This window comes from Megalobrama amblycephala, linkage group LG2 (genome assembly GCF_018812025.1).
Source record: "Megalobrama amblycephala isolate DHTTF-2021 linkage group LG2, ASM1881202v1, whole genome shotgun sequence".
Taxonomy (NCBI): domain Eukaryota; kingdom Metazoa; phylum Chordata; class Actinopteri; order Cypriniformes; family Xenocyprididae; genus Megalobrama; species Megalobrama amblycephala.
Window position 1 is genome coordinate 689,431 of NC_063045.1, and position 11,989 is coordinate 701,419.

An 11,989-nucleotide genomic window follows, 5' to 3' on the forward strand; every position below is an offset into this window, starting at 1 on the left:
GATTAACCTGCTAAGCTATCACAACATGTTCAAGTTACTAAATTCTAAGTTCGCCAAATAGCCTGCTAACCTATCACAACATGTTCAAGTTACTAAATTCTAAGTTCGTTAATTAGAATGCTAACCAATCACAACGTGTTCAAGTTACTAAATTCTAAGTTTGCTAATTAGCCTGCTAACCTATCACAACGTGTTCATGTTACTAAATTCTAAGTTCCCCGATTAGCCAGCTAAGCTATCACAACATGTTCAAGTTAATAAATTCTAAGTTCGCTAATTAACCTGCTAACCGATCACATGTTCAAGTTACTAAATTCTAAGTTCGCCAAATAGCCTGCTAACCTATCACAACGTGTTCAAGTTACTAAATTGTAAGTTCACCGATTAGCCTGTTAACCTATCACAACGTGTTCAAGTTACTAAATTCTAAGTTCGTTAATTAGCCTGCTAACCTATCACAATGTTTTCAAGTTACTAAATTCTAAGTTTGCTAATTAGCCTGCTAACCTATCACAACGTGTTCATGTAACTAAATTCTAAGTTCCCCGATTAGCCAGCTAAGCTATCACAACATGTTCAAGTTACTAAATTCTAAGTTTGCTAATTAGCCTGCTAACCTATCACAACATGTTCAAGTTAATAAATTCTAAGTTCGCTAATTAACCTGCTAACCTATCACAACATGTTCAAGTTAGTAATTTCTAAGTTTGCTAATTAACCTGCTAACCGATCACAACATGTTCAAGTTACTAAATTCTAAGTTTGCTAATTAGCCTGCTAACCTATCACAACATGTTCAAGTTACTAAATTCTAAGTTTGCTAATTAGCCTGCTAACCTATCACAACATGTTCAAGTTAATAAATTCTAAGTTCGCTAATTAACCTGCTAACCGATCACATGTTCAAGTTACTAAATTCTAAGTTCGCCAAATAGCCTGCTAACCTATCACAACGTGTTCAAGTTACTAAATTCTAAGTTCGTTAATTAACCTGCTAACCTATCACAATGTTTTCATGTTACTAAATTCTAAGTTCCCCGATTAGCCAGCTAACCTATCACAACATGTTCAAGTTATTAAATTCTAAGTTCGCTAATTAACCTGCTAACCTGTCACATGTATAAGTTACTAAATTCTAAGTTCACCGATTAACCTGCTAAGCTATCACAACATGTTCAAGTTACTAAATTCTAAGTTCGCCAAATAGCCTGCTAACCTATCACAACATGTTCAAGTTACTAAATTCTAAGTTCGTTAATTAGAATGCTAACCAATCACAACGTGTTCAAGTTACTAAATTCTAAGTTTACCGATTAACCTGCTAACCTATCACAACATGTTCAAGTTACTAAATTCTAAGTTCGCTAATTAGAATGCTAACCAATCACAACATGTTCAAGTTACTAAATTCTAAGTTCGCCAAATAGCCTGCTAACCTATCATAACATGTTCAAGTTACTAAATTCTAAGTTCGCTAATTAGCCTGCTAACCTATCACAATGTGTTCAAGTTACTAAATTCTAAGTTTGCTAATTAACCTGCTAACCTATCACAACGTGTTCAAGTTACTAAATTCTAAGTTCGCTAATTAGAATGCTAACCAATCACAACATGTTCAAGTTACTAAATTCTAAGTTCGCCAAATAGCCTGCTAACCTATCATAAAATGTTCAAGTTACTAAATTCTAAGTTTACCGATTAGCCTGCTAACCTATCACGTGATCAAGTTACTAAATTCTAGAGAAAAAGTTCGCTAATTAGCCTGCTAACCTATCGCGACGTGTTCAAGCTGCTACCGACATTTTTAGATCGGTTTATTTATCTAACTTAACCGATTAGCCTGCTAAAATACCACACTATGTTCAAGTTGTTACATCAACAGAAAAATATTTCTATTATTAGTTCTGTTTAGTTATTACTATATTTACGTGATCGGCGACAGGATAATGTTAAAGATGTTTTGCTAACTTGCTAATCAAGATTGTCTTCAGACATCTGCAACATTACTAAACTTGAAACTTGTTTCCACGATGGAGTAAAAAAAAATAAGGTAATTGCAATTTTTTCTCACAATCAGAATTGTGAGATAAACAGTCGCAATTACCTTTTTCTGTGGCGGAAACAAGTTTCCACACATTACGATTTGCTTTTTGACATACAAATTTAACGTGCATAGCTAGAAGCGTTTGCGTTTGTGTTTTTTCGTAGAGTACGTTATCTGCTCAAACTCAGATAAAATGATCTTCAGTCCATATCTGGAGAGGTTTGAATCATTGAAAACATATTCCCGAACATCTTTTACATGACTTTATTAAATTCAAATAATAAAAAAAAGGAATTTATTAACACATACAATCCAACCGATAACATCCCAGGAGAAGTCGCATAATAGCTAAAGGCAGGAGATTGTCTAGCGAAATGCAAAATAATGTTCAAAACATCACCGATAAATGTGTCTTTGGTTGCAGATCTGAGATGATTTGAGAAAAACCCGACAGCGTCAAACATTTTCCACTGAGATTGAGTCTTAACACAGTATGACGTACACAAAACTCCCTTTTGCGCAAATGTCTCGGACGTTGATTGGTCGAAAACATCCTTCAACGTCTCTAGTGTCCAACATTAAAACTGTCAGCACAGCAAACGTGATGTTCTCGTTATAATCTACGGTCAAAAAACCAAACTTTCATTACAACCTTCATCGCAATCCTCATTTTCACTCTGATTTGTCTTTCTTCTTTCCTGTGAATGGAACTTTATTGGCTACTGTGGAGCCCACCGTGGACACACCCCCCGCCACCGCTGAAACTCCGCCCTTCACCAGGCCGACGCCCACCGAGGGGACTGCGGTGACAGCTGATTTGGTGATCTCGTAACTTTTCCCGCCCAGCCAGGCGACTCCACCCACTGTGGCTCCGACCACGCCCTTCGTGGCGCTGACGAGGCCACCCGTCACCCGCCAGATCATCCCGGGCGGAGCCGTTGGGTGCTCCTTACCGCCATCTAGTGTCAAAACAACGTTGCTTAATTAAAATAATGCACAAAACGTTTAACATTACTAGAAATAAAACAAAAACAGGACATATTTCTATGCATTGTATAGTGATGTGTAGCATGTAAAGGTTTATTATGCATGTCTTGCATCATCAAACAACATTTTGACAGAAAACAAGCATGAATTCCCAGCGCGCACAGGAATGTCTCGAAGCAGAAGCGTGTAATTCCCGGGATGATTTACACAAACACTGAAATAGCCAACAGCAATTCTCAAAACACACCATCTCACGAGAGCGACGTGTGTGTGTGTGTGTAGCCTACTAGATAAACTATAGTTACAAAATGATCCCCGGAAGGAAGCTAAATCTGTGCACAGAAATTACTCATGAATAAAGTAAATAATGTCCGTTAAATGACATAAATATGTACATAAATTATGTATATTTACAAATCGCTGTTCTGAGTCAGTTGATCCATATGGAGACGGTGAACTCGTGTGTTATTTTATGTTAATGTGATGATGTAGATCGATTCTGAAAATATTAATCAAGTGATTATGAATTATTAATGTACCTGCTGACGGATTGGGTTCTGTGTGTTCTTCTCCTCCTTCATATGTTTCAGTCCTGGACTGAACTTCTGAATTCACACTCTACAAACCAGAGAAAGCGGAGTCAGAAATATTCAAAAAGCTTCCAAATGAATGATTTTAATTTATTTTTTTCTCGAAAATACCGTTAAAATGCACAGGTAGGCAGAAAAACAACTAAATAAGAGATCAGAGAAAAAAAAAAAAAAAGTGACCATATTGTAAAGACATTATGAAAATATCCCACTAATAACTAAAGAAAACTTTAAAACACTTTAATGGTGATATTTTTTCTCCTTGTGCAAAATTGTGCATCTCTCAAATGCGACTTTAAATTGTATTTCTGAAAGATGCACAATCGCTCCAAAGAAAACAGGAAAAGTTACTTTCACGAAGTGTTTATCATATCAAATGAGATGCAAATTTGTCCTCACCTTCACCATGATTGTGCTCTCTCTCTCCAGCAGATTATTTCACTGCATTCCGCTCCAAACACAGAAATCCTCGGCTGTGTTTAATGCATGTGTGCTGGAACTGGAAGACTCCACTGTGGCGACGTGGCGCTCAATCCAGGATGCGAATCAACCGCGCTACTACGCCGAAGGCCTGGCTCATGAATATTAATGACGTAACGGGACGCTCGCGCAATGGTCCTACTTGATTGGTCGAAAAGGAGGCGTATCGACTCGAGAGCTTGAGTTATGAATAGTAATTGTGTTACGTGACTGGACGCTCCGAGAAAATAAACAACGAACGTCGGCACAACCTCATTAATATTCATGAGCGCAGCCTTCGCCATAGTAAGATTCGCTACTTCAACCCCCGGACCTTGCGTCACAAGAGCTGGTCAGTCAAAACCAAAATCTAAAAATTAAGACACATTATTGTAAATGTCGAAGATTTAACTCAATTAGTTTACGTATTTAGGAGTTTTGGTTGAACATTTGTTTCTATTTATTGGCTTGAATAATTTGTCAAACATTATGTCCACAACAAATATTTGAAACCAAATTTTAGATGCTAAAATGATTAATATTCATTTTCCAGGTTCAAGTTAAATCCAAAATTTTCAATGTAATTTCTGAATGTATCTGAAAAAAAATGTGAGGAGATTCAACTCATGAATATTTAATTACATACCAAGCTCATTTCAATATAATTTATTTGATATTTTGCATAGCATTGACATGATATTTATTGACTGGCAAACAAATGTGCATCAGGAAGACATTCAAGTTTCATAATTTACCTGATTTGGTCAACAAAAACTCTCATGATTCTCTCATGAACAGAGAAACACACACCAGTGAAACGAGCAACACGGTGTTCAAACGAGCAACACCCAGTATGTTTGTTTGACGGATCAATAGAGTTCAAGTGGCTCCGGTCAGAATATCACATGATTCTCGAGTTCACACAGACACGTTAAACCAGAAGCAGGTCTGGTATAGGTCCAGTGAGGCTCTTCTAGAGTCACATGACCTCTTCGCTGAGCCGCAGAGTCTCTGATGTCCAGCTGCAGGGGCGGGACTTTTGATCAGTGCTGCCACTAAAACGTTTTGACTTGCTGCATGGCTCCGCCCCCTCTAGAAGCTCCTCCTCCTCCTGGAGCTCACGCTTAAGCCCCACCTCCATCGGGTCATCTGCTACATCTGCGAGTGGATCAAACCTAGTCAGTATTTGTGACACTCTGCTAAATATCTATTTTTGCGTTTCAAAGTCATACGGGTTTGCGTTTTACCTCGCGTGAGTTCTGCCGTCTTCTGCTGCTCGGTGCGAACCTGACGCATCAAACCCAGGTTCCTCTGACTCGCCTCCATGTGGCACACCATGGGACGAGGATAGTCCTTACCTGCACATACATGGGTCAGAACATTACTAAACCGATTCAGACAGTCGCAGCGATGGGTTAGTGAGCGTTTAGTGGCTCTGCGTACCGATGATGCAGCCGGCGCTGAGCTGGACATCTTCAGGCGCTTTCCACGGCTCGTAAATATACTGCGAGGGGAAGTTCTTCAGCACGGGCAGATACTTCCTGCAGATCGAACACAGAATGTCACGAATATTAAACACCAGTGGGTGTGACAGAGCAAACACAGAACATCATGAATATTAAACAGCGGTGGGTGTGGCAGAGTGGTGGGTGTGGCAGAGCGAACACAGAACATCATGAATATTTAACAGCGGTGGGTTTGATGGAGCGAATGCAGAATATCATGAATATTAAATAGTACTGGGTGTGGCAGAGCAAACACAGAACATCATGAATATTTAACAGCAGTGGGTTTGATGGAGCGAATGCAGAATATCATGAATATTAAATAGTGCTGGGTGTGGCAGAGTGTACACAGAACATCATGAATATTAAATGCCAGTGGGTGTGACAGAGTGGTGGGTGTGATAGAGAGAACGCAGAACATCATGAATATTTAACAGCGGTGGGTGTGGCAGAGCGAACACAGAACATCATGAATATTAAATGCCAGTGGGTGTGGCAGAGTGGTGGGTGTGATAGAGCGAACGCAGAACATCATGAATATTTAACAGCGGTGGGTGTGGCAGAGCAAACACAGAACATCATGAATATTTAACAGCGGTGGGTGTGGCAGAGCAAACACAGAACATCATGAATATTAAATGCCAGTGGGTGTGGCAGAGTGGTGGGTGTGGCAGAGCGAACACAGAACATCATGAATATTAAACGCCAGTGGGTGTGGCAGAGTGGTGGGTGTGATAGAGCGAACGCAGAATATCATGAATATTAAATAGTACTGGGTGTGGCAGAGCAAACACAGAACATCATGAATATTTAACAGCAGTGGGTTTGATGGAGCGAATGCAGAATATCATGAATATTAAATAGTGCTGGGTGTGGCAGAGCGAACACAGAACATCATGAATATTTAACAGAGGTGGGTGTGATGGAGCGAATGCAGAATATCATGAATATTAAATAGTGCTGGGTGTGGCAGAGCGAACACAGAACATCATGAATATTTAACAGCGGTGGGTGTGATGGAGCGAATGCAGAATATCATGAATATTAAATAGTGCTGGGTGTGGCAGAGCGAACACAGAACATCATGAATATTTAACAGCGGTGGGTTTGATGGAGTGAATGCAGAATATCATGAATATTAAATAGTGCTGGGTGTGGCAGAGTGAACACAGAACATCATGAATATTAAATGCCAGTGGGTGTGGCAGAGTGAACACAGAACATCATGAATATTAAATGCCAGTGGGTGTGGCAGAGTGGTGGGTGTGATAGAGTGAACGCAGAACATCATGAATATTTAACAGCGGTGGGTGTGGCAGAGCGAATGCAGAATATCATGAATATTAAACAGCGGTGGGTTTGATGGAGCGAATGCAGAATATCATGAATATTAAATAGTGCTGGGTGTGGCAGAGCGAACACAGAATATCATGATTATTAAATAGTGCTGGGTGTGGCAGAGCGAACACAGAACATAATGAATATTAAACGCCAGTGGGTGTGACAGAGTGGTGGGTGTGATAGAGCGAACGCAGAATATCATGAATATTAAATAGTGCTGGCTGTGGCAGAGCGAACACAGAACATAATGAATATTAAACGCCAGTGGGTGTGACAGAGTGGTGGGTGTGATAGAGCGAACGCAGAATATCATGAATATTTAACAGCGGTGCGTTTGATGGAGCGAATGCAGAATATCACGAATATTAAATAGTGGTGGGTGTGGCAGAGCGAACACAGAACATCATGAATATTTAACAGCGGTGGGTGTGATGGAGCGAATGCAGAATATCATGAATATTAAATAGTGCTGGGTGTGGCAGAGCGAACACAGAACATCATGAATATTTAACAGCGGTGGGTGTGATGGAGCGAATGCAGAATATCATGAATATTAAATAGTGCTGGGTGTGGCAGAGCGAACACAGAACATCATGAATATTTAACAGCGGTGGGTGTGATGGAGCGAATGCAGAATATCATGAATATTAAATAGTGCTGGGTGTGGCAGAGCGAACACAGAACATCATGAATATTTAACAGCGGTGGGTTTGATGGAGTGAATGCAGAATATCATGAATATTAAATAGTGCTGGGTGTGGCAGAGTGAACACAGAACATCATGAATATTAAATGCCAGTGGGTGTGCAGAGTGAACACAGAACATCATGAATATTAAATGCCAGTGGGTGTGGCAGAGTGGTGGGTGTGATAGAGTGAACGCAGAACATCATGAATATTTAACAGCGGTGGGTGTGGCAGAGCGAATGCAGAATATCATGAATATTAAACAGCGGTGGGTTTGATGGAGCGAATGCAGAATATCATGAATATTAAATAGTGCTGGGTGTGGCAGAGCGAACACAGAATATCATGATTATTAAATAGTGCTGGGTGTGGCAGAGCGAACACAGAACATAATGAATATTAAACGCCAGTGGGTGTGACAGAGTGGTGGGTGTGATAGAGCGAACGCAGAATATCATGAATATTAAATAGTGCTGGCTGTGGCAGAGCGAACACAGAACATAATGAATATTAAACGCCAGTGGGTGTGACAGAGTGGTGGGTGTGATAGAGCGAACGCAGAATATCATGAATATTTAACAGCGGTGCGTTTGATGGAGCGAATGCAGAATATCACGAATATTAAATAGTGGTGGGTGTGGCAGAGCGAACACAGAACATCATGAATATTAAACGCCAGTGGGTGTGACAGAGTGAACGCAGAACATTGTGATCATACCTCAGATACTGTCCCTGAGGGTCGGTCCGACGACCGAAACGCACCGGGCAGAAGATCCTGGTGTATTTGTGGAAGAATGCGCTGGCGGACAACCACATCCAGTTACCGGCGTTCAAGCTGTAGTCTGCGTCCAACAGGAACTCCTCGAACACCTGAGAACGGTCATGGAGATGCCTGAAATATCTGTATGCATGACTCAAAACACACAAAAAGACCCAAAAGTACCTTCATGCCCTCCTCCCAGCTGATCCACAGGTCTCCGCGGGTCAGGAAACAGGCCACGGCGTGACGCGCCAGGTGATGGATCCAGCCCTCCTGGCGCAGCTGGGTCATGATGGCGTCGATCCAGGGGAAACCCGTCTGGGCCTGAGGAGGAACGTTATGTTAATGTTACACACAAAACCGAGAATAAAGACGCTAAATGCATGGTTCTCTTACGTTTCTCCATTTCTCCAGAGACTCCGGATCATGGTACCAGTCGATCTGCAGACAGATCTGGGTTTCCCTCCATCTTGGTGAAGTTTGGCGTCGCTGACGCAACGGTGTAGAAGAACTCCCGCCACAGAACCTGGCCCTGAAGAGACACGGGCGGCAGCGAGTGGTTCTTCGACTGCAGATGGAGAACGTCAGTGAGAGAACGTTAGTGAAGAGCCAACAAAGTTCAGACATTTTTACTGAAAACTGGGTAAAAATGCAAAACAATTCCCAGGATGATAACAATTAAATGACGAGGCTTGTTGACCTGTGCGTAGATGCTGCTGAGTCTGTGGTAGAAGGTTCGGACCGACAGACAGCCCAGACTCAGGTACGGACTGAGAGCCGTGGTGCTGGGCAGCAGAGAGTTTGGCACCGTCCGCGGTTTGGAGAAACTCGCCACCCATCCCTACAGACAGATCAGATCACACGTCACTTTCATTCCTAACCTGTGGTTTGAACCGAACCGATCAGATTTGTGCGAATCTGACTGGAATCAAAGATTCGAATCACTGTGATGAATCATGACGGGTCACACCTGACTCTGGAAGTGTTTGTGGAGTCTCTGGAGTGCGTGCATCTCTCCGCCGGGCCACAGGACCTCCGACTGCACCTCTAGACCCAGATCGGCCAGAGACGGGACCCCATACGCCTGCTCGTGATCCGGAGGGGTCGGACATCTCCTGCGCACACAACAACAGATTCTCCCATCATTACTCATGCTGAGCATCTCCACTCCCACACACTCTTGGCAGTCTGAAGCACCATCTGCTCCCTGAGAGCAGCGTCAGACACAACACGACCCTAAAACACAGAGACGCTCTTACAGGAAGTCATCAGCGCTGACGTCCCGGGCCGGTTTCTCTGGTTCGCCCAAAATGGACAAAACGTGCAGGAACTTCTTGTAGGTGAGCGGAGGAGAGCCGCCGTTGGCCTGAGTGATCCTGGAGAGAATGAGAAACGTGCATTAATGCGCTCACAAACTCGTTCGTTCATGTTTGAGCTCGTCGTGCCGACACACCTTTTGACGTCGTACAGCGTGTGCGACACGCACGTCTGCGTCTGGAGTCCGCGCTCTTCCGCCAGCGCTTGTATTTCCCGCTCCATGCGCGCGTAATACGGCTCCACCTCCGTGTCGTAGCTGATCTGCGTGATGCCCCACCGGGTCACGAGGTCACGCAGGACCACCGGCGTCGGCCCGCGCAGGACGTAGAGCCGCGAGCCGAGCGCCCGCAGACGGCCGTCCAGATCCTCCAGGCTCTGCAGGATGAAGCGCCAGCGTAACGCACCCACGTGCATCGCCCCCTCCAGGAACGCGCGGTCCAGCACATAGACGGGGAAGAGCGCGGCGGACGAGGCCAGCGCCCCCAGCAGGCCGGGGTTATCGTGCAGCCGCAGGCCCTTACGGAACAGATGGATGGTGCGGTGACTCATGACGACTGATCCGGACGCTTCAGAGAGTCTGAAACAGAAGCATTCAAACTGACTTTGTTTATAAGCTCTTTACCATCAAATGAGGTCCCAAACATGGTATTACTATGGTAAATGTAAAAAAACATGGTGTTTCCACAATGATCAGGTCGAAAACAGGGTATTACTGTGGTAAATGTCAAAATGCCATCAGGATAAGGTCCAAAACAGTGTATTACCATGGTAAATGTCAAAAACATGACATTGCCATCATGATACAGTCCAAAACATGGTATTACTATGGTAAATGTCAAAAAACATGGCGTTTCCATCACGATAAGGTTGGAAACAGGGTATTACCATGGTAATTGTCAAAAACATGCGGTTGCCATCATGATACAGTAAAAAAAACATGGTATTACCATGGTAAATGTCCAAAAAACATGACGTTTCCTAATGATTAGGTCAAAAACAGGGTATCACCATAGTATATGTCAAAAACATGCCATTCCCCTCATAATAAGGTCCAAAACATGGGATTTACCATGGTAAATGTAAAAAACACAACAAAAACCTTGTTGTTTCTATCACGATCAGGTCAAAAACAGGGTACTACCATGGTAAATGTCAAAAACATGGCATTGCCATAATGATACGGTCCAAAACATGGTATTACTATAGTAAATGTCAAAACACATGGTGTTTCCTTCATGATAAGGTGGAAAACATGGTATTATAATGGTAAATGTCAAAAACCATGGTTTTGCCATAATGATAAGGTCCACATCAAGGTATTACCCAGGTAAATATAAAAATCATGGTATTCCCTGGCATTACCATCATGATATTAACATGGTAAATGTAAAAAAACATGGCATTATTTCTATGGTGGTGTAAAAACATTGTGTTACCATGGCAAAGGTCCAAAACATTACATTAGCATGGCTCATGTGCAAATGCAGTGCATTAGGAGAAATCTTTACATCTAACGTATATAATTAATAATTTAATATTTAGATTATGATCCACTGCATGTAATGAAACAGCTCCTCTGGCGCTGAAATTTCACCACGTGACCGAGAGATAAACATGAACACACCTTCTATATAATAAACAGGTTTAGATTAATATACACTAACGTTATAATATTTATACATAGATCATTACTTAGAATAATGTTTCACATTTAATGTTTCACCGATTTCTTTTTTATGTTATTAAAACGCACCCACCTTCAGATCGCCTCATCCATTAGGATACTTTAATCAATTAAACGTTACAAACACTACCCGTGTGTTTCAATAATTACTGATAGCTAATTAATATTTATTAGTCGATCATAAAGTGAAAAAAAAACGCATCCACCGAACCATAAAACAACACATCGTTTATCTGACCTGATCCCGCCTTCCTCACATCCTATTGGACGTCCACATCCATATGATACTAAAATCGGTCTTCTGATTGGTCACCTCCGTACAGGCTCACAGTCCTCAGCATGTGATTGGACGTGACGACTGTCACTCTAATGTAAAGCAACCGGCGTTCTCCATGTTTACAAAGATGAAATTAAATAAAAGCGTAAAAACGTATATTTTTAAACAGTGAAGCTGAAGTGAACGTTTTAAAGGAGTGAATCGACATCGTGTGGAATCCCGCAGGTGTCGGAGTTTCCAGCGCGTGTTTAGTGTGTTTTTAGGTCAAATTATCTAATGTAGGTCAAATCATGACCTCTAGTGGACACATTAAAACACACAGGCATATGATCAGGAGC

At 42.1% G+C, this 11,989-nt stretch overlaps 2 protein-coding genes across 2 annotated transcripts; both read right to left on the minus strand.

Moving 5' to 3' along the window:
* Positions 1-2,292: 2,292 nt before the first annotated feature.
* Positions 2,293-4,340, minus strand: zgc:153675 (uncharacterized protein LOC768179 homolog). Its single transcript, XM_048181943.1, has 3 exons — positions 4,021-4,340; positions 3,571-3,649; positions 2,293-3,003 (listed from the first exon to the last, which is right to left on the minus strand). Exons 1-3 carry the CDS (start codon positions 4,027-4,029, stop codon positions 2,717-2,719), a joined length of 375 nt encoding a protein of 124 aa, XP_048037900.1. The 5' UTR covers positions 4,030-4,340; the 3' UTR covers positions 2,293-2,716.
* Positions 4,341-4,731: 391 nt separating this feature from the next.
* cry4 (cryptochrome circadian regulator 4) lies at positions 4,732-11,606 on the minus strand. The gene is given in 12 exon segments (XM_048181927.1): positions 4,732-5,238; positions 5,328-5,438; positions 5,524-5,621; positions 8,332-8,483; positions 8,557-8,697; positions 8,770-8,829; positions 8,831-8,941; positions 9,074-9,214; positions 9,344-9,488; positions 9,633-9,749; positions 9,827-10,267; positions 11,448-11,606. Coding segments are annotated over 11 exon segments (1,668 nt in total). The 5' UTR covers positions 10,240-10,267; positions 11,448-11,606; the 3' UTR covers positions 4,732-5,059.
* Between the last annotated feature and the right edge of the window lie 383 nt (positions 11,607-11,989).